Source organism: Microcebus murinus, chromosome 5 (genome assembly GCF_040939455.1).
Source record: "Microcebus murinus isolate Inina chromosome 5, M.murinus_Inina_mat1.0, whole genome shotgun sequence".
In the NCBI taxonomy this organism is placed as follows: Eukaryota; Metazoa; Chordata; class Mammalia; order Primates; family Cheirogaleidae; genus Microcebus; species Microcebus murinus.
In genome coordinates, this window is record NC_134108.1 from 16,480,085 (window position 1) to 16,503,062 (window position 22,978).

Below are 22,978 nucleotides of genomic sequence, written 5' to 3' on the forward strand. Positions count from 1 at the left end.
AAAAACTGGAAATGGGCTAAATATCAAACAGGCCTTGTTAAAGGAATTATGGTACATTCACAGGATACTCTGCTGCCATGAAAACCAATGTTCTAGAAAAATGTGTAAAGATGTAGAATGACATTTGTGATATTGTAGAACATAGGGAAGCATGTAACCAAACCAAAGCAATTGTGAACAAAGGAATTAACGTGCTTTTTATTTTCTTCTTTGTGCTTTTTTCTATTTCCCAATAATCTACAATGAGTATGTATTAAGGGTTTTAATTAATGTTTTAAATTGTGCTATTACACTAAGTCATTCTAATTATTTGCTCTGTTTACATACAATTATTTTCTCTGGCCATAAAAAAAAACTTTACTTAGAGTATTTGGATGTTAGGGATACTTGGTAATGAGTTCTCAGCACAAGAGAAATTCAAAACAGCACAAGAATCTGCAATAACCTTTCGAAGACACTTCATCCCTAAGACCGGTTGGTTCACTTCCTAGGCTTATCAATGACCTTGACTTTAGGTCAAAATCTGTATGTTCAAAACTCCAAACAGCCTTTATTTCAACACTGTAGATTGCAGAGATGAAGAAAAACAGCCTTTTAAATCTGGAATCATACAAGGGTGTGATTCTCACTTAAGGAAAACTTAATGTTCTTAAATTTGAACAACCAAATTGGTGAGTAAAAATTCAATTAAAAAGAAATTTGTAAAATGTTTAATAGCACAACTATTTAGTGGGCTAGGCTGAACCCCAACACATTTGTTTATTTACAAGCACTAATTATCTCCCAGCAATCCTACAGTACAGACCCTTATCGCTCAAAGTGTGGTCCTCCAACTGGCAACACCACCTGTCGCAAATGCGGAGTCTCAGACTTCCCCTGAGACCTGCTACGTCACAGGCTACAATTTAACACATCCCCAGGTGATCTGAATGCTGTTAAACTTTGAGAAATACTGGTGCAAAGAAGCTACAAACTAAAATGTTGTAAGTCACAGCCAAATAAATGATTATCCATTAAGATAAAGCATCTCTAATTAGTACCGTAGGAAGACGATACACACAAAAAACTCCCCAGCCCACTGTCTACTATAGTGGTTCTCTATCTTGGTTGCATATTAGAATTACACAGCGAGCTTTCAACACATACAGATGCCCAGCTCCATCCCTGACCAAATGAATACACCCACATCAGTATTTTCCAAAGCTCTTCAGGTTCTTCTTTCTATCATGCAGCCAGCCTTGAGAACCCCTGGTCTCCTGGCGTAAACAGGAACTTAACCAAAGAGATCATCAGTCTAACCACAGCCAATCTCTGCCTCTACGTCCTCCTGGAGCTTCCCCTGCTTACTGTGGCTTACACAGGATCCGAAGTCCTTCTCTGTCCCTCCAGGTACAATGCAGCTCCACGAGTGCAGTGACAGTGTTATTAGTCATTCTACCTCCAGCACCTAGTACATAACTAGTGCTTGGTGAGCATGTGTTGAAGGAATGAACCTGCACAGATGAAGGAGAGGAAGACTGCCAGCCAAATGTGAAGGAGCGTGGGCAGGTGAAAGCAATAAGAGAACACGTGTCTCTGATCCTTTAAGAGACTTCAGTGAAGCATAAGCCTTGTGAGCAAGACTTTCTCTGAAATTAACACAGTCACCTATCATTTTGATAAGGTGATCAGGAAAGAATCTGGGGAAGATGAATTATATTTTGGCAAGCAATGCATTATGCCATAAAGCAGATGAAGCATAAAGATAGAAGCCTGCCCAACAACCAAAGTAGGTTCTAGAAGGTTCTCCCACCAACCCAGGGAGCACCCCCAAGACATGCCTAAACACACTCTGTGCTAGAGTTCAGGTCAGAAGCAGAGGACCACCATCGTAACCGCACACATTCCAAGACACAGTCTCATAGAAAATACACACCTCTCCCTAGCCATAAGGAACAAGACAGCAGACATACAGGTGTTTGAATAATAAAGTGTTTTCTGAATGCATACGAAAGGTTCACCGTCACACTACAAACTTACGAGACTCAAAATATTATTGTTGAATGGTAGCTCTAGGTATCCTTTGCCCAGGTGAAAAGGGTAAGCAAACGATAGTGGCTATGGATCCTAACAGACATTTCCTTCTCCCTCCTTTAGTTTCTGGGAACCTCTTCATCTCGCAGCACGACTAGAAGAACATGACCACAAACATTTCGGACTCCGTCAGGCCTTGGATCTCTGCTCGGCAAGCAAACAAGAACAGCCTTTCGAGTTGGGAAAAGCACGAGCAAAGAAAACAAGATGGCCTCACCCCTGTCAACTGCTAAAGCAAAATACAGACACTGCGCCATTTGGTTTTTTTTATTCCTGCAGCTTTCTGGAATCCTTCCTCCATCTTTACCTCCGTGTCCTGCACAGCTGTTAGTTAGAGAGCTGCTTCTATGGGCCGCCCGGGAGCGCACACGGCACGTTTTCAGGCGTGGCCAATGTCAACCCCACACTGCTTAAACTGCTCCACACTCAGAGGTTATGTCAACACTCTCCTCCTCGAGGCAGATCTTCCACACAGGAACTCCTGTGTGGAAGAGGTGAGCACACTGCTGTCCCACCAGGTTGGCAGGCTGCAGGGGCTGGCGTGGCCAAGCCCGGGCTGCTCAGACACCTGCCCTCCTTCCCTAGCCCTGCCTGCCTTCCCCGCCAATCGTCACTTTCTGGTTTCTTCCCCACCGTGGTAAAAATAACTTCCTCTGGAAGTGTCTAAATCTGCGTGTGATTTTACACACATTTTTTTGGCATGTCATTGTATGAATTCTCAGGAAACCAGAATGAAATTGCAGAGATCCGCAATCACATTTCTGTGAAACTGCGACCAGATGAGTCAGTTCCACTGTTTTCTCAGATATTGAGAAAATACTTCCAGGCAAGATGCTGCATGCTAAGCACCATCCAAATCCCTCCCATCCTGGCTTCTAAGGAACTCAGCAAAGTCTCCTGGGTGGAGAGACGCAGAGAGAATGCAGGGTGCTGTGAGTCTGGGTGTCAGGAAGGGCTTCTCAGGGGACGACCATCCAACACCAGTGTGGCTCCAAGAACTCAGCCACACATGCAATGAGGACCTGAAGCCAACACCCACAGAACAGTGGTAGAAGTGGCAGTCACTCTCAAAGACGACAGTTTAGAGGGTCACTTCTGATAGGAATATACCACTGCACACAGTAGGCTCACAAACCGAGGGAATCGGAAAACTCCCAGTAAATGGCCATATAGACAGGGGAAGGTGACTAAGATACATAAGAAAATTAAAACCATTTCATCTCTCCATGTGCTTTTGGGCCAATTGTGTTTCCTCTTCTGTGAACTGCCTGCTCGTGTTTTCTGCCCATTTATCTCATGAGTTGTTCATCGTTTTCTTATTGATATATTGAACTTTTAAATATCTGCATATTAATCCCATATCTTAGGGAAACATCCACCCCCAGCTTGCATCTTGTATTGCTCTGTTTATAGGGTGCCATCGTTCAGAAGATTTCACTTTTTTTCCCCTTTATTGTTTTTACTTTCTGTGTCTGAAAACGACTTCCAATGAGAAGCTACTGGAAGACAGACCTACTTGTCTCAACAAGATTTATATGTGTGGGGGGAGGAGTAGATGTGACAGTCATCTTCATATCTTCAAATATCTGAAAGATTATGAAGTCCAATAAACTATTCTATGTCGCTCCTGGAAGAAGAACTAGCAGAATTAGGTGGAAGCTATAAAGAAGCGGCTCTCCACACTGCAACGAGCCCTCTTAGCCACTGGAGCTGTCCACAGTGGAATGGGACGACTAGGTGCAGGTGGCTGGGAAGGGTGTGAGAATCCTCTTTGATCAACACAGGTTTCTTATCCCTACCGTCTCCCTCTTTCCTCCTATCACATAGTGAGACTCTAAATTCTGGAAACCCACATCTTACTCCCCTTCCTCTCTTTTAGCCTTCCTAGTGATATTCCACTTCCCATAATTTCTGGAGCATATTCTGGTGAAGCTGGAGGAAGCAATGCTGATTTTAATTAAAACAAAAAAAAATTCTTTAATTATGACTAAGACTTAGAAAATGACAGCAACGATGGCCTAAAATGTTTCTGTGTATTCTACTTGCGGTAGTCACTTGACTCCTGCTATCTTTTAAATAAGCATTTAACTCTGGAGAAAATCGCCTTATATATTTTTTCAGTTGCTGCAATTCAATGACCTCTTGTCTCTTTCAACACATGATTTTGAAAATAGAAGGACCTTAGAAAGAATCCACTCCAGTGACTCTACAGAGAAAAGCAGCACTCTCCCCGGGACTGCATATAGAAATCACCTCGAGGACTTCGTTAAAGAACTCCAAAAGCCATGCCCTTTCCCCTCTCCTGGCTGCTGGGACTATTCCCAGATGATGGTTAAGACCACATGGAAACACTGCTGCTGCTGAGGTCCCAGGGAAGAAAACAGATCCAATCAAACCCCTTCATTTTAGAGACAAAGACAACTGAAGCCTAGGAGGCTTGAGTGACTTAACAACACTGACCACTGAGATGTGGCTGGGCCTCTTTCCAGACCCCGGCCCAGTGACCCTTCCATCCAGCTGTACGGCTTGGCCTGACAGTTCTGCTTATCCAACGGGAAGGCATTCACATCGTCAAATAGCCTTTGTGTCAAAGCTGGAAGCTCCGTGCTGGAATGGCAAGGTCCCTAAATAAAATTCAACTTTCTACAAAATTATGTAAAATCGGCATTTGCTTTCAACTGCTCAAGGAATTGGGTGACTAGCTACACCAGACGCTGTGGCTCTCACTTGCCCCAACACCCATGAAAGGCTGGGCAGAGCAGGGCAACACAGACAAGCTGAGAACGGGAAACAGAAGCCAGTTCCTCTTGGCAGCCTCTTGGCAGAGACATAACCTGCTTCTGTGGTTCGCTGCTCTTGTTCTGACTCCCAATGTATGGGAAGTGGGAAGTGAGAAAACTAAGTAGCCATGTTACTGGATATGGCGGCTCCACCATAAATGGGAGAGGTTCTTTCCAATTAGTCACAGTGTACATCTGGTATTATGATTGTTTTTGAAAAGGTGTAACTTATGGATCACTAGTCCAATCCTAGAACAGCTGGCCATCCCATGGAGCACACTACAGCATACTCCCTCCCTCTACACTGCTATTTTTATTTTGTGAATGCAGGGGAAAAAATGGTGTGGATAAATTGAAAACAGAGGCAAATCAGGATGTTCAAAGAATGTGTTCTTTAAAGACTGTTTCTAGGAAGCAGCAGAGAGAATAAGAAACAGGAAGGTTTGTGTGTATATGATTAATGGGTGGGCAAATGACTGGAACTTGTCAGCTCTTCACCAATCTGAGAGTGACAAGATGAGCTACAAAGACACTAGTTAAGTAATTTTGTATTTCTGAGTTAGAGTGGTTCTTTCCATTGGAAGCCAAGTCATAAGTGAATGTGCACACTTCCCCTAGTTGTGTGTTTGTGTGTGTGCGCGGGTGTGTGTGTATGTGCACACATGTGTGTGCTACATGAAGAAAGGAGTGAGAAAACTGACATTTGTTGAATTCAAATGCCAAGCCTTGGGTTATAGAAGTACACTATGAAACAGCAACTATTCATCCCATTGTATAGATCACACACCTGAGGTTCAGAGAAAGTAACAAAATTGCTCAAGTTGTCCCAGCTAACAAGTGCTTCACACCCAGAGCTCTATTCCAAAACCCATATTCTTTCTTAATGCCTAACCTTCTGACTCACTGAAGGCCTTCAATGAATATTTGTTGAATGGTTGAACAAAGGAACTTACCTGTCTCAGAATACTTTTACTTTTCATCAAGATTATGAAAGTTGTACTCACTGAACTAGAAAAAGAAAAATCAATGCTGTTTCCAGAAATGCAATACACTTAAGTGTAACTGGTTATTTAAATCATCTATCAGTGAATGAACTAAAAATTACTTGCTCAAAGCCATGACTTAAGGTTATTTCAGTATCTTTCACCAAACAAGGGTAAATGAGTTGGTACACAGAGCCCTAATGTTAATAGTCTGGTCACTTTGTGGTTCTAGGTTAAAATCTGGTTAGCCACTATTTCAATAATCACATCATCCCATGGTCTAACCTTTTTCAAGGCTTAAAGTCATACTTGAAACATACCGACTAATTTAACACAAACTGCTACCTAAGGTCTCTTTTGGGATGTAGAGAGAGGAATAAACCACTACTCTGTAAACTCCCAAAACAACTAACTGGTCCAGGATTCAGGAAAATGACAAGAAACAAGAAATTCACATTCTAGTTGTATGCATGCAAACCTCAGGTATTCTTAATTACAGAGAGAGCTCTTAAAATATAATTCCAAATTCCCAAAGTTAAGAGGTAGCCAATTATCGCTGTGTACAGAAGGAAACGTTTATATTAATAGAACTATATGTTATAAGTGGTTCTAATATATTTGCTTGGAGCATCCGTTTCAAATAACAAGGAAGAAATAGGCTAGACATCGACTGGGCTAGAATCTTTCCTGACGTCCCTCCCCACATTCTCTGCTTAAAATAGAGAACAAACAAAGCAGGGTTTGGAATCCCAGTGAAGAATAGTTGCTTAGCAAATACACCCAATCAGCAGCCACTTCCTGAGGCCCATACAGGGCACCCAGGAGCTATCAGAGTGGAGATAGGAAGTGCTGAGTAAGCTCCTTTTCTCCAAAGAGTTTGTGCAGAATCCGGATATAAGGTAGAATGTCGAAACTTCAGGAGAGATTGTGAAATAAATACTACAGGAGTTCAGAAATCATAATTGGAGTTTTATCTTCCCAAACAGTCAGCACAGAGGCATTAGCAGAGAAGCCAAGGCAAGCAGTGAGACAAGAAAAAGGAGCTGGTGGCAATCTTTGGGAAATTGGAGCCAATTAATACAAAACCTGAGACAGACTGAGAAGTATGGCAGAGCTTCCACACTAAACAGCTACATCTAGTTCCCTGGTAATTTTGAACACAAGAGTCTTACAAATTATTCAAGTTGAGGATCTACTTGGCAGTTTCTGACTGTCCCTATTTTAAAGCTTCTTATTTTGATAATACATATTTTTAAAACCTACTAAAAATTTCTAACTTTTAGAAAGACAATATTTCTTCTTAAAACTCATGTTATTTTACTAAAGAGAAACATATATAGGAAATATCGTTCCTATATATTTGCCCTGCATATTATACCACAATGTAAATACAAAATATTTTACACATGAATTCCAATTTTGTGAGAATGCTTAAGATTTACTCGGTTATTTCATGGTACAGCGTATAAGGGACATATGTACCCAAATATTTTCCCCTGCTGAGCTCATCAGCTCCATTCTAGTGAGCAAACACAAAGACAAAATACATCCACTGTACTATAATCTGTTGTTCAAAATTGGCTACACTCATATTCCACATACAAACCACAATAATCTTTGTGACATCTCTAAAAGAGGTAAGTACTAACCATCCATGAATTATCATACCTTAGAGATAAATGCAGACAACCAAAGTGCTTAATGTTCAAAGTACTTTAAAACTATAAAGCAAGACCCCAAAGATTCTTCTGAAGAGGTCCTTGTTTTCAATCAACTGTTAAGAGTTTAAATTTTACTACATGCCCAAACACTGTACTTAGTACTTTAAGAGTGAATAAAGTCTAAAACTAATTTCTCACTCCTTGGAAAGGTGCACATCCACGATATAGAGGACAATATGCAACAGCATTGTGTTGAAGTCAGTATCATCTTCCCCAACTCTAAAATTAATAGCAAAATCATATATCTGTTAAGGGTCTAGTGCCAAGAATATATAAAGAAAACTTACAACTCGATATCAAAAAGCAAACAACCCAATTAAAAAATGGGCAAAGGATGTAAATAAACATTTTTTTCCAAGATAATACACAAATAGCCAACAAGCACATAAAAAGATGTTCATCACTAATGCAAAACACAGCCACAATGATCACTTCTTCATACCCATTAGGATGTCTATAATCAAAAAAATGGAAATTAAGAAATGTTGGTGAGGATGTGGAGAAATTGGAATTCTCATACCATGTTTGTGAGGATGTAAAATGATGCAGCCACTGTGGAACAACTTGGCAGTTCCCTCAGTAAGTTAACTTAGAATAACCATGCGACTCAGCATTTCCACCCTAGGTATATATCCAAAAGAGCAGAAAACAGGTAGTCAAACAAAAACTTGTACACAAACGTTCACAGCAGCACTGTTTACAATAGACACAAGGTGGAAACAAATGCCCATTGATGGATGAATGGATAACCAAACTGTGGTACGCCCATACAGTATTATGGAATATCTTATTTTATGAAATATTGTTCATTCATTAAAAGGAATGAAGTACTGATACATGCAGTAATATGGATGAACCTTAAAAACATTATGCCAAGCGAAAGAAGCCAATCACAAAAGACCACATATTATATGATTCCATTTCTATACAATGTCCAGAATAGGCAAACCCATAGAGACAGGAAGTAGGTTAGTGGTTGCTTAGGGTTGGGGGTGATGGGACAACAGTGAGGTGATAGATAAAGCATGTGAGGTTTCTCCTTGTGGTAAGGAAAATGGCCTAAAATTGATGGTCACACATATCTATGAATATATTAATACAAAAATTAATGAAAACTATTAAATTATTAAAAACTTTAAATGAGTGAGTTATATGGTATTTGAACCATATCTCAGAAAGCTGTTTAAAAAATTAAACAGCAAATACTGAAATATATTAATCCTTCCTTTGGAATTGTCTTGCAGAATAGCTGCTACATTCTTTTGACTTTTGCAAATAATAATTTTGATGAAATGTTAGTGTTTCTCCATTTCTGATAAAAAGGTTTATGTATATCATTGTTTGCTTAAAGGTGAATTTCTATAATACAAATACAGGTCAAGTCACACTTCTTTTAAAAAAATGTTTAAAAGAAACAGTAACTCCTCTAATAATTCTAGCAACTACAATCTGTCAAATAAGATGTCTTTTCATTGTCCACCACTGATATCCACCAGCACAGCTGCAAGGCAAGATACTGTTTCTGTTTCTTCAGCTTCTCTCTGCAGAAGCAAAAGATACTATTTCTTTTGAGACCCAAAAAGCTTGACAACTTTCTTTCTAGTTTCTCCAAAACAAAACCAACTAGTGTTTTAAACCTGGATTGATGACAGGGAATGTGAAGAAAGACAGTATCTAGATAATCGATATTTATATGTATCTTTAAACAATTCATACTGAGACTAGTCTACATTAAAAATAATTTACAAGGCAGAGTGCTTTTCACCATTCATGCTATGTGTCTACAGAACAAAGACTGCCACAGTGAAATTCTATTTTCTGTCCTTCCTCTAATACAGGGCTACTGTGTCCCCAATCAACCCTACAACATAAAATTGCAGCTATGAACAAGAATATCATTTTTTTCTATGTCAACAATTTCTATTGATAACATCAAATTTTGTGCATTCATTCCCTAGATTACTTTGTGGAGCCTAAGATACTATATTTAAACCATGTGTGATATATAGAAGGAAAATAAAATTTGACTTTTAAGGTCCAGAGAAACTATTTTATAACAGATCTAGACTTCTTGTATTTACATTTTCCTTTAAATGCATTCAAACTTAAAGACTTTCAAATTCAATAACATGACATCTTTTTCATTTTTTGACTCTAAACTGCCAGGCTCTTACATAATATAAGTAAAGATTGGCAATTCTGAGAACTACAGCACTATATCTCCATTTAAAGTGGTATACAATAAAAATGGAAAAGAAAGCATATCAACTCCAGATCAATCTAACATATTTAGCTCCCATAAAGTCTAAATTACATATCCAAGGCTGGAAGATAAATCATTAGAGCTTGCCGGTTGTACAAGATCAGTAGTAAACCATCTGGCTTAATTCTGTTTATATCAATGTAATGAGTGTTATTCCAAGTTTTTGATATTTCCACAGCTCATAAGTGATGAGGCTACTGGCAGCAAGGCTGCATCCTAACCTCATTTCTGGAGGAGATTTTATTTGATTTTAGTTTGTTTTCCATAGCAAATCAAAGTTGGAATGCTGCTTTAAAAAGAATAATAATTTCACTGAATTGGGAAGACCACGGTTTCCAAGTTTAAGTATAGCAATTGCTTTATTTTTCTATTTACCCCATTCTATGTTTGTGTTCTCCCTCCACCCAATTTGAGCATGGGAAATCAAGACAACAATTAACCCTCATAAATTTCCTCCTCTTGCCCTCCCCCCCATCTCCTTTTCCTCTTTTCAAATTTGTTTACAGCAGAAAATTCTTTAAGGAGAACATACTCTGCTCTTCACCAAATTGACTAGAAAAAGGAACTGTTTGACCCTGCTTCCTGGGGAAGAGAAAGCATCACTGTGGACTCCTTTCTCTCCCTGTCCCACACTATACTTTCTGGCTGCCCCACTTCACCTCATTCCAGGCCTTTCCTAACCTTGGAAAGTCTCAGGCCAGCTGGGGCTGCCACTGTGGGCTGGTCCTTCCCTGGAAAGAATGGGGCTTAAGCAGCAAAGCAGATGCATTTTTTTAAAGTAGAAATTAAAAAACAAAACCATGTACACTACTTTATAAATCTCTCTCTATCTCTTTCTCTCTCCCCTCTTCCTCCCTCTCATACCCTCTCTTCTCTCAAATACAGGGGAAGCCTCTGGAAGGCAATGCTTTCCTCTAGAACAACTGTCTCAAATTCTATGCATCAGAATCTCCTGGAGGACTGGCAGAAGCACAGACTGCTGGGCCCCATGCCCAGATTCATGGAGCAGGTCAGGGATAAGACCTCAGACTGTGCATTGGTAATAGATTCCCAGGTGATGCTGATGTTGCAGGTCCAGGGAGCCACCCTGATACACCGCACAACTGCTAAAGAAAGAGAGGAAGCCCAGTTGTTGTGCAGCTCAGGGAGGGCCTAGTTCCCTAATAAACAGAGGCAACGTGGTGAAGATTAAAATAGGAAGGGGGAGTTTGTGCAAATTAGCTTCTGGAATTAGTTCCCCATCTCAGCTGACCCCTCAAGATACTCAAAGTAAAAGTACGAAAAAACAGAAAGTGAATTTAAAAAACAATGGAAAGTGAAATTATGGAAATAAATATGATCGTTTTTAGCCAGTCAGCTCTTCAGATTCCCATTTACATCTTGGCTCTATTTCCATTTTCTCTCTTAAACTGTCCATAGTGCTAGGCAACGCGTACTGGAATCAGGCAGATTTGGGCTGAAGTCCTGCCACACTTACTGTGTGCCCTTCCCACCTCTTTGCCCTCATTTTTCCCATATCAAAAATGGGAATAACAATAGAATCTACCAACAGTGTTACTTTGTGGATTAATGATTAAATTCCATTCTGCATATGCATTGACTGGCACACACCCAATAAATGTTAGCTTTTATCATGAATGCCCATATCTCTTGGCTTTCCTGTGACAATATTCAATAAAAATCACACTGCCTATTTGACACAATAGGTTTGGTCATTGGTTCAACCAATATTTATCAAGTAGCCACTATGTGTCAGACATACAATATTGTACAAATATACTGAAATAATATTCTATAAAGAAAAATGTTTGATATAAATATTTTGATTCAGAAAACTTCGACTTTAAATGAACTTACATTTAAGAAAAATACTTGCTTCCGAAATTAGCTAACTAAGGAAATTGGGAGGATGTGTTTACCAACCACAAATTTTGTTTTGACAGACACTAAAATACTAGAATGGAGAAAAACGGGGGAGAATAATTCTGCAGATACCTTGGCCTTATTTTAAGGGTATATTTTAAACTACCCTAAGACCACAAGCCCACTTTTCCCGAAAATCATTATATTTATGTGACAAAATAACAGGGAACAAATTTGGCCAAAGCTATCCTATTTTCGGTTCACAATGACGTCATTTTGAGCCCATCACATCAGTCAGAAATTTAATGATCAGCTAGTAATAGGAGCAGTGTTCAATCTTTCAGTGAGTTCTTCCTAATTCCCTGATTAAACGCTGAGAATTCACTCTCCTACAAGTGACCACCCAAATTTATCAGGCCTCATTTTTCTGAAATTATATAGTGAAAAGGTTAATGTAATTTACATTGAAGTTTCTTGATTTTATCCTTAGGAGTAGTATCTTTGCTCCATCCTCCTCCCAGGTTCACCATTCCCCAAGAAACGTGAATCCACAAAATTTTAGGACCTGGGTGTAAGTTTCAGAGCCAATCTCATCCAACTCCTAATTCTACCATGGAAAAAATGCCCATGAAGTCTGAATACCCTGTCCAACGTCAAGTGCTCCTGAGGACACAGATGCCTTCCATCCTAGTTCACTATTCTTTCTCCTACACCACTGCTGTCAATATTTTCTGTAAGATTTCATTACCAGAATTCATAAATTCTTTACTAGACTTAGTGGAGATAGACCCCTGACCCTCAATACTTTCCTCCCAATGCCATTAAAGAGTGATTGTTGTGGTGGTGAAAATACAGCGACCTTTGTGAAACTAGCAGGTGTCTGAAGACTTAGGAAGCTATGAGACTCCAAAATACAGAACTCGTGGAAAGAAGTGGTTTGACTCCCTAATAAAAGGGCATCTTGTCCCAAATCCTCCATGAAACCATGACACTAGATAACTACAGATTATACTTTGGAAATCTACTTGGTCAGTCTTTTCCTTTAATTTTTCCTAAAGCATCCTGCAAAACTATAGCTGCCCAAGTTTTTACTGAAAGAAAAGTGTAACTTTTAAAATCTGAGCTCCTCTGCATGGAAAAAACATTATTTTATCAGCATCTGCATTTCCAAATGCCCTAACACATTTGTCACTTTGCTGATGTGTTGATTTTTGGTTTTGTTTCTTTCTCTCTCTCTCTCTCTAGACCTGTGGCTTCTGCGACGAAGGGACATCTGGAGTAAATGTGGCAGCCTCCAGCCGGCCCAGGTCATTTGGCCCATCTTGTTCCCAGGACTTGAGTGGCTCCGCTTCCCCGCACCCGCTCTCACCGTTCTCATCCCGCAGACGCCGGATGCTTGCCAGTCCGCTCAGGTTATCACGTCGGATGTTTGCAAGAAGCTGCAGCTCTCCCAGCCTCTCCTCCACCCCCGCACGACCCTTTCTGGCCACAGACTTGTGAGACATTTGCATCGTCCCTTGGCCCGGACGTGCGAGCCAGCATCGCCCCCGGGACCTGCGCGTGCGCTCGCGGGGCCCTGGCACCTCTGGCTCTGGGAGCCGGGACGAGGGCGCGGAGGGGTCACGCCTTCTCGCCGGAGCGGCTTTTTCTCTCCCATCACAGCCCTTTCCTTGCTTCTGCTAAAGACAGGTAGCCTCGCTGTTAACGAACCAACCGCCAAGTAAATAAATAAATAAAAAGTTCTGACTTGAGACGCACATGGCGCAGGGGATTGTCAGGGCGCAGGAGGCGACGCTGCTGGCCGGCCTGACCCGCGCCCTCGGGCAGCCTGCTCCCCGCGTCACGCTCGCTGCGGGCGGCGGGGTGGGCAGGGATTGCCAAGGGACGAGCCAGCCAGGGGACAACGCGAAGCCGCTCTGGCCGGCGGACGGAAAGGGGTTCCGCGGGACCTAATTCTCAGAACTGAATGCGGAGAGGATCTAAACCCACTCGCACGCCCCGGGGCGCCGGACGGCACTGGGCTGTGGTCACCGACAATGCCACGGAGAAAACTGTCCCTTCTCCCCTCTCCCCTCACCGTCGGGCCCGATTGTACACACACTCATGCACACCCCGAAACGCACATTTACTCCGCCCCAGTTGGGGTGGCGGAGGCTAGGGCGGGCGGAAGGTATGCGGTGTCCCGCCCAGAGTACCTGCCCCGCACGGCACCCAGCGGCGCCCCCGCCCCTGTGCAGACGGCCTGGCCCGCGGGAGGAAGAAGGCGCTCCCGGCCGCCGCACCGACTCCTGCGGGCGTCACACCTGGGGAGCCCCGGGGCGGCGGCGCGCGGTGGCAGCACGAGAAGTGGCCGGCGCGCCCCGTCTCCCGCCGGCACAACTTCGAGAGCCGGCGCCGCCCTCGCGCCAGCCTCCCTTCCTTACCCAAATACTGCCGCAGGTCGAGCAGGAAGCGAGGGGGTCCCCCGCTGAGCTGATAGAAGAGGGAGCCCAGACAGAAGACCAGCAGGGTGGCCATGCAGAAACCGTAGTCCCGGAGGGAGAAGCTCAGGAAAGGCAGCAGGGGGACCCGGCGCTTCCAGCTGCCCGGGCCTGGAGGGGCGCCCCCCAGAGGGTTCCCATGGGGCCAGGGATCCGCGCCGCCGCCGGGATGCTGCTGCTTCTTCTTCATCGCCGGCTCCGCCGCCTCGCACAGCCTGCCCGCGCCAGGAAAAGGTCACCCATCCGCCGCGAGGAGGAGAGCCTGGCCGGCCGGCTGCACATGGAGAGGGCCGCGCGAAGGGCCGCCGCGTGGGGGCGGGGAGGGGCCGGAGTTGCCGGGCTCAGGAGACTTTCCTCGGCATGGTCCCCGCCGCCGCGGCCCGAGCGGCCGAGATGCCCGGCCCCGGTTCGGGGGCGCTGCCCGCGCCGGGGCTCCGCGCCCGTCCCGCGCCCGCTAGCGCCCCCGCGCCCCGCGCCCCGCCGCGCCTCGGGCTCGCTCGCGGCCGACGGGGCTCGCCTCCAGCGCCAGCGTGGACCCCCCGGCTTTGTGTCTGTCGGTCTCGGCGTGTTTTGTCCCGGTTCAGGCTCCTCTAAAAAACGGCAGGGAGGAACGGGGGGCGGACACCATCCCCTCGCTCCACCTCCCTGACAGGGGCTTTCCTCCTCCTCCTCCCCTCTCCCTCGGCGCTCCGCAGCCCTCTCTCCTCCCCGTCCCCCCCTCTCTCCGCTCGGTCTCCCGGCTTCGCTCGGGTGTCACGTTACTGCTTCTGCTGGGGGGCGGGGGGGCGGCGATTATTCACAACAAGGAAGAAAGTTTCTGGGTGTTTTCCCCCCTCTCTTTTCTCTACAATCCGGCCGCCGTTCCTGCGCCACCAGCGACCTCTTGGGGCCCCGCTGACTTCCCTCTCGTAAACAGCGGCAGGAAGAAGCACGGCTGATTTTTCTATATTCCTCAGTTCAGAAACTTGACTCTCCTTCTATGTCCCATACGAGCTGCTTCCAAAAGGCCGATAAAAGGTTCTAGGACATGGGTTCAAGACTTCGCTGAGATGGCAAAAGAGCGAGCGGCCAGAGTCACAGAGAAACGCGCCCCGAGGGCCAGGCTCACGGCCCGGACTCCCGGGAAGAGAAGCGGAGGGCGGTTTCTTCTTGCTTTTCCTGGTCCTACAGCTGCTTCACCCCGTAGCGGCCAGGGAGGCCGGTGGGGGTGTGGAGCGGACTAGACGCGAAGGGAAAAGGGCCCCTGTCCCCTTCCACATCTGTGTCACTGCTGCCTCTCTTCCTTGCGGCGAGAATCTTCTGGACCTGAAATAGAACGTCCTGAGGCAGAAAGTCTCCGTCGCAGACAGATGCCCTGATGGGGTGGGTGGTTCACGGAAGGGCTGCTCCCGTCGGCCACAGTGTAAGCAAGAATCGTGTATCACCCTACATGCAAGCTGTGGCACCTGAGGCTGACGTGGCTTGCACAAGGTCAGGGAGCTGGAGCTAGTTCCTACCCGGGTTCGGAGACCACTGAAATCTGCTTGACCCTCAGACCCACTGTACTAAGCACAGCACTGCACTCTCTCTCTGGCCGAGCCCTTTCCTCAGCATGGCTTTGGGGGACGGATGAGCTATACCCGGTGTAGCCCAGGCCACGTGGAGAAACGGAGCCCTGTTCCTGGTGCGTCTCATCTCTAGCCAGCTCCCTACTCATTCTGTATATTCCAGCCACAAACACCCGGATTAAGGGAGCCATCACAGGCCACGAACCTCTAAGATTCTAAGACTGAAAACCTTAATAAAGTTGAGTAGCTGAAGAATTTTTTTTGTGGAAAATGGGGAAATACGATCTTGAGATCAAGAATTTACTCTTTGAGAATAATGACGGCTTAATCAGAGCCATGTGTGAGTATCTCCCGCTCATGATCTGAAACATGGGAAAGACGACAGGTAGATCGTGAGCCGGAGAGAGGAGCAGAGGAGGTGGGCAGTGCCACCCGCAGACGCACACAGGCATGCACACAGATTCTACTCCCCAATTTTACACGTGCTACTAGCCCACTTGCTAAGGTATAAGCAGGCTGCTCTGGGGCCCCAAGAGAAAGGAAGCCCTTTTGTTCGGTCACAGAAAATCCTGAATAGAGTGTTAATGGTTTGTTTCACATTTATCTCATGCATCAGAGTTATATTTGGATTAATACACACATTTTAGAAATGCGAATGCCCCTGAGAGAATTAAGCAGATCAGTCACTGCCCATTGACGTGAATTACTTTAATCAGCACAATGAGTAGCCCAGAATAGACTCCTGATTAATAATTTCTGAGTTTATGAAGAGGGACTAGGAGATGGGAGGAGCAAAGCAACTTTCCTAATGTTTCAGCGACCACCTGTGACAAACCAGACCTGTGCCTGAGGCCCGACCCTGTAATCTGAATGCTCGATCCACGTAAAGTAGTGTGCAAGACCTTCTGTGTTTACAAGTCCACCCAGGGAAGTCTAGAGACTTCTCACAGCATGCTATGGGAGTCCTCCCAGTTTTTTCTCCTACACAAAGGAATCTGAGGAACAGGGAGATGGAGCAGGAAGGAAGGAAACAAACATCTGAGAAAATAAGTAAATATGGGAATAAGAGTTAAAAAAAGAAAAAAATAGTGAAAAAGTTATGAGGAAAGTCTAAAGGGGCAAAGTCCAAAGTCATTGCTTATTTCTTAGAAGAAATAAGCAATAACATGAAAAATTTTACAGAGAATAATCAGGTCAGTTTTTAAAAGACTGTATTAATGGACTAACCTCCTAAAAAAACTCACAGAAAAAAAAAGAAATCAAGATACAAAGAAGTTTCATGTGGAAAAAAATGCTTTGTATTTTCACCCAATAAAAACTTAGATGTTTGGGTAAAACTTTGTTCTTTGAAGTCCCATAGATGTCCCTCCAAAAAATTTGTTTTAATTTAAAGTACTTATACTAATGAATGGTATTTTTATTTGAGGCAGATAATAAATCTAATTATAGGAAATTGTGAACCACTTTTATTTAATAATACTTGTAATTTAATATAATTTAATATACTTTATTTAACACCTTGACCTTTATCCAATATCTTCAGCTTCTCAATTCCTTCTCTCCCCAGTGACTTCTTTGTCACCTTAGCCACTCATTCCTATCCTCAGTGACTCATGTGACCTTGTCCTCCCTGATGACTAACTGCATCTCCTCCAAAATCTCCTTTTCGATCATCCAGCCCTCTGCCCATCACCACCTTCTGTCCTTCTGCTGAGCTGCTCCAGAGCCTACACTCCAGCAATTTTTCAGTCTTTGCAAGAACCCTAAATTCTTTTTATTCTTCATCTACCTCATGTGGATGAAGAATACTTCCTTCTTCCTTGTCTGGCAAAACCCAGGCTCGGTTCAATGTAACCATGCAACTGGACTGGATTGCAGAAAAACACACAGCCTTGCTCACTGGCTTCTCTAGAAATTATAGAGCACAGATTTCAAATGGACACGCACTCACACTCACTGCTGCCCAGGATTCCTGCTCTTCACTCTCCGAAAGGACTGTTCCCCAGCGTCTTTCTCTTTAAATCTCCTGTCTCCACCCTCTACTGTCATCTTTTCAGACTCAGCTAATGACCTGGACTCTGACTTTGTTGAGAAAATAGAAGCAGTAGGACAGGATCCCACTTATTTCCCACCAATGTGTGCCCCATGCCCTTGACACCCCCCCCCTTGTTTCTATCATGTCCCTGCCACTTTTGCCCTAGACTCTTGTTCCCACCCAACACCAGCCTCACATCCACACCTGCTCCTCCTAGCTTCTGCACCCCTGTAACTCATATGGCACTCTCAGGTCATCTGGGCCCCAAGCCCAGAAGTCATCCTACTTTTTCTCCTTCCTTCATTTCTGTGTCTAAACCACCTGCAAATCCTATGGGTACTACCTTCAAAAAAAATATCCAGAATCCGATCTTCTTGACTACCATGCTGGGCCAAACCACCATCTTCTCTCACCTGGATTGTTGCAATGGCTTCCTACATATAACTGGAAAACCCCAAATAAAAAGAAAAAACAAAACTAATGGCTTAAACAAAATAGAAGTTTCTTTCTCTCTCATGTGAAGGGAGTCCAGAAATAGGCAGTCCAGAGTTAGTGTGGTATCTCTATGCCATCATCAGGGACCTATCTGAGCTTTCTGTCCCACTGTCCTCAGCATGTGGCTTCCATTGTAAAGTCACCTTATGAAATGAAACCAGTGTGCTGAAGAGATATCTTTGATAATGTTTGATGTCTTTGGTATGTTTATTGCAGCATTGTCAACAATAGCCAAGATATGGAATCAACCTAAGTGCCCATTCATTCATTCACTGGACATGAATGGATAATACTATTCAGCCTCAAGAAGGAAATCCTGTCATTCCGCATGGATGAAGCTGGAGGACATTATGTGAAGGGAAATAAGCCACACACAGAAAGCGAAATACCACATGATCTCATATGTGAAATCTCAAAACCTCTAACTCGTTAAAGGAGAGAGTAGAATGATAGTTACCAGGGGCTCGGGGAAGGGTAGGGACTGGGGAGATGTTAGTGAAAGAATACAAAATTTCAGCCGGACAGTAGGAACAAAATCAAGAGATCTATTGCACAACATGGTGACTACAGTTAATAACAATATAGTATATACTTGAAAAGTGCTAAGAGAATAGGTTTTAAGTGTTCTCACCACAAATAAATGATAAAAAGGAGAGGGCATTGGGCCGGGGACAGTAGCTCACATCTGTAATCCTAGCACACTGGGAGGCCAAGGTGGAAGGATTACTTCAGGTGAAAAGCCTAAGCAAGAGCAAGACCCCATCTCTACTAAAAATGGATAAATTAGCTGGGTGTGGTGGTGCATGCCTGTAGTTCCAGCTACTCAGGAGGCTGAGTCAGGAGGATCTCTGGAGCCCAGGAGCTTGAAGTTGCAGTGAGCTATGAAGACACCACGGCACTCTACCTAGGGCAATGTAGCAAGACTGTCTCAAAACAAACAAAAAGAATCACCTTATGATTCAAGACGGCCACTGGAGCTCCTGCCACGTGTTTGTGTTCTGGACCCACAGCAGAAGGAAGCAAAACAGGAGAAAAGGACTCCTTCCAACAGAGTAGGCTCGTTTTAAGCAGTGCTCCAAAAAGAGTTACAAATCCATCTTCTTATAGCTCACGCACCAGAACTTCATCATAGGACTATGTCCAATTGTAAGGGGGTGTCTATGAAGTCTAGACTCTAGCTGGGCCCATTGTTGCCACAAGAAAGCATCGGGGTTCTATTACCAGGGAGAGAAAGGGCAGATGGCTATCAGGGTGCAACCAGCAGCCAGTCTCTGTTCCTCCTATCTGCCTGCTCCCAGCCTTTCACCCCATACTCCATTTTCCTGAGAACCTCCAAAATATAGTGTCACTGACTGCTCAAAATTTGCCAGTGGCTTCCAACGCACTCAGAGTAAAAGCCAGCGTCTGACAGTGGCCCACAGGGTTCTACTGGTCCCATTGTCTCTCTGACCTCATCTCTTATCACTTTTCCCCATTCACCCTGATTGTTGTTGTTCATCAGACAAAACAAACTTGCTCCTCCATGAGGACCCTTGAGTCTTTGGTTCTCTTTGCCTACCAAGGGCTTTTCCTAGACCTCCAGTGGCGTGTCCTTTGACTTCCTTCCAGTTCTGCTCAATTCTCATCAAAGGGGTCTTCCAGGACTACCATATATATGATGCACATATGCACCTCATTCCTTATTCTTTATTATATACTTTATTCCTTATTCCTTAATTTTCTCCATAGAATTTACCATAACCTGAAATGTTAGTATTTTGTATTTGTTGTGTATCACTCTCTATTAGAAAACAAGCGTCATGAAGGCCATGATTTTATCTCATGTGTTTTACTGCTGTATCCCCAGCACCTAGACTAGTGCTGACAGGGAGTGGGTCACTCAGTAAGTATTTGTTGAATGAAGAAGTTTAGTTTTTACTATAAAGGATGTGAAGTTCAGTGGGTCAAATCTCAGTATTGCATGGCTGGCCAAGGGGGTGAGAGGCGGGGCTCACGGGGAGTAGGCGCACATGCTGCTAGAACTTTCAGATGGTCATCAAAGGAATTGTTTGAGGTTAAGAATGTATTTACAGAAAGAAAGAAAGAAAGAAAGAAAGAAGGAAGGAAGGAAGGAAGGAAGGAAGGAAGGAAGGAAGGAAGGAAGGAAAGAAAGAAAGAAAGAAAGAAAGAAAGAAAGAAAGAAAGAAAGAAAGAAAGAAAGAAAGAAAGAAAGAAAGAAAGAAGCCCTCACTGCCTCCATGACCCCTAGTTTAATTAGCAATTCAGCTGCTCCCTGTGGTTAGGAATGCCTCATGGAATCACAAAGGGAACTGAATCTGTGGGCTTTGCCTGGTGTCGCCATTCACCTTGGCAGAGGCCCTGCCTGTCTTTAGGACTGTTGCTCATTTCAGGGACTTAGGCAGTCCGTCTCTTGGAGAACCAAGCTCTCTGAGCTATGGCCTTGGAAAAGAGACAGAGAAAGAAAGCAATCAGAGAAGTGCTGTGGTTTATGGGGCAGAAAATGCACTGAAAATAGTCTGGGGCCTTTAGTGCCTGCCCTTTCCTGAACAGTCTCTCTGTTCGCATATCCAACCACAGCATATGACCTAAAGGCACATTAGGATGGGAAGACAGTAAGAGTCAAACACTTAGGGACAAACAAGCTATTGCTTATATTTAAACTCCTATGCAATGACACAACTTTTGAAACTTAGTTTTTGACTCAGACTGAAGAACAAATGTATTTTAAATCAAAAGCTGCACTGCACAGCTGGTTCCTGAGACTGGCCACTGTGATAATCTTGGCTACCTAAATGCTCTGTTGGAAATTGTCTCAGTTTTGTCTCTATTTTTTATGAAGTATAATAGACCACTGGCATAAGCAGAGTGAAAGGAAAAAATTTCAAAGTCAAATGCTCACCGGTTGCTTTCAAGCTATTTTCAGTTGCTCCTTACTCAACCATCTGCCTATAGAGTAGAATCTCTCACCAAGCTTAATTCCTCACTTCCAAGATCCTTGTCAGAGTACAATGCTAAGCTGGTGCGCCTCTCATTTTAGAGGTCATTGTCTGGTGTTAATGCGTAAGAGCTGAAATCGATGTAGAAGTGATATCCTTTTTCCTTCCTTCCTAACAATGTCATTAGTCCTTGTTCAATGGGCATGTCACATATCTTCCTGTCTTCTCACCAAAAATATTGCTGAAGCTTTGCAAAGTACTTTAAAATAATTTTTTGAAGAACAGCCAAATATGAAACTGTGAAGACAAGAGTCAGCTCTCTAGTCAATAATCTTAGTAAAGATTCCCAAGGTCATCTTAATAGAAAATTTAAGAAAATATTAGAGTTTGAAGGGTAATCTTTCAACTCTAAAACTGCTAGCCTTCTGACCTTAGGTCAATTACTTAACCTCTTTGCACTTCCATTTGCACTTCTATCAAGAGCAGATAATAAGGCCCGAACTCCTGAGCTCAGAGGGCTATTGTCTCATTCAGGGGGAGACTTAGCTGTCTGGAGAAACACATCACCAGCTAGCTGCTTTTCTCTTTGGTACTTACAGTGTAGTGATCCAAGAAACTATCCTACCCAGGGAAATTGAACTGCAGAATGACAGTAGTGCAGATTCGTTTTAAAGAGCAGGCAATTTGGAGAGTGGGAGAAGCCTGGGTCTTGATCCAGAACTTTTCTAGGGACAGGTGTGCTCTTGGGCACATAGCCTAAGGTACCCTGAGCCTCATTGTCATTATCTATGACATACAGTAAAGCTCATAGCATTTTAAGTGTAGATACATGTAAGTCAGTATACAAAAGATTATTTTTAGAGCTAAGGAAACTACATAATCTGTACAAATTGGTATTATTTGTGAGTGACAACACCAGAACTCAAATACAGATCTTGCCAATCCATCTTTACTACTTTTTCTACAATAAAGTGAATATTATTTGGGTCACTGACCCCCCTGAGAATCTGACACATCTATAAACCCACCTCTGAGAAAAATGCACATAATTTTTCCATATATCAATAATTTTAGCACATCCATGGACATCCTATGGGTCCATGGACTCAGATTAAGAATCCCTGTGCTACAGACTGTGGTCTCTCTCGAATCAGGATATAATTTTTCTTCTTTATGTCAGAAGAGAAGGGCAGATTTTATGGCACCACAGTGGTTTGGAAGAAGCCTTTAAGTGACATTGGAAATATAGATTCTTTCTTCACACTGTCGTGGTCTTTAAAACACTGCTGAGATGCTGACGATGATACAAAGGCGGAGCCACATTCAGCTGTTCATTCAGCAAATCCTGACGGAGAGCCCAAGGTGTGCCTGGCCCTGGGCTCACAGTGAGGCCTGAGCCAAGCCCTGCTCTACCGACATTACATCACTATGAGGGAAGAGGAGCAATAAACAAACAAAGGCACTGTGCTGGCTGGGGTTCCGTGCTGGTGAGAAAATGAGACAAGATGCAGCCAAAGGTGCTGGGTTGAAAAGGAGAGTCTACTGCAGGCTGCATGGACAGGGGAGATTTCTCTGAGGACTACACATTTGAGATGTGACCTGAAGGATGAGAAGAATGTGTCTGGGGAAGATTTGGACACAAGTGTTCCATGCAGAGAAAACAGCTTGTACAAAGACTCTGAAATGAAAATGGACTTGGTATGTGCCGCCACGATGGGAGTGGGGTCCCCAGGAAGGCAGGCAGCCTGAGATGAGGCTGCAGGGGTGGGTGGTGCCAGTTCCAGTAGGGCTTTGTAGATCAG

General features: G+C 43.8%; 1 protein-coding gene across 1 annotated transcript in view; it reads right to left on the minus strand.

Moving 5' to 3' along the window:
• UST (uronyl 2-sulfotransferase) overlaps positions 1-15,485 on the minus strand; it is a 279,876-nt gene extending 264,391 nt beyond the window's left edge. Inside the window, exon 1 of the mRNA XM_020287257.2 lies at positions 14,107-15,485. Within this exon, the coding sequence (XP_020142846.1) occupies positions 14,107-14,353 (247 nt within the window). The 5' untranslated portion in view covers positions 14,354-15,485. The remainder of the gene's footprint in view (positions 1-14,106) is intronic.
• Between the last annotated feature and the right edge of the window lie 7,493 nt (positions 15,486-22,978).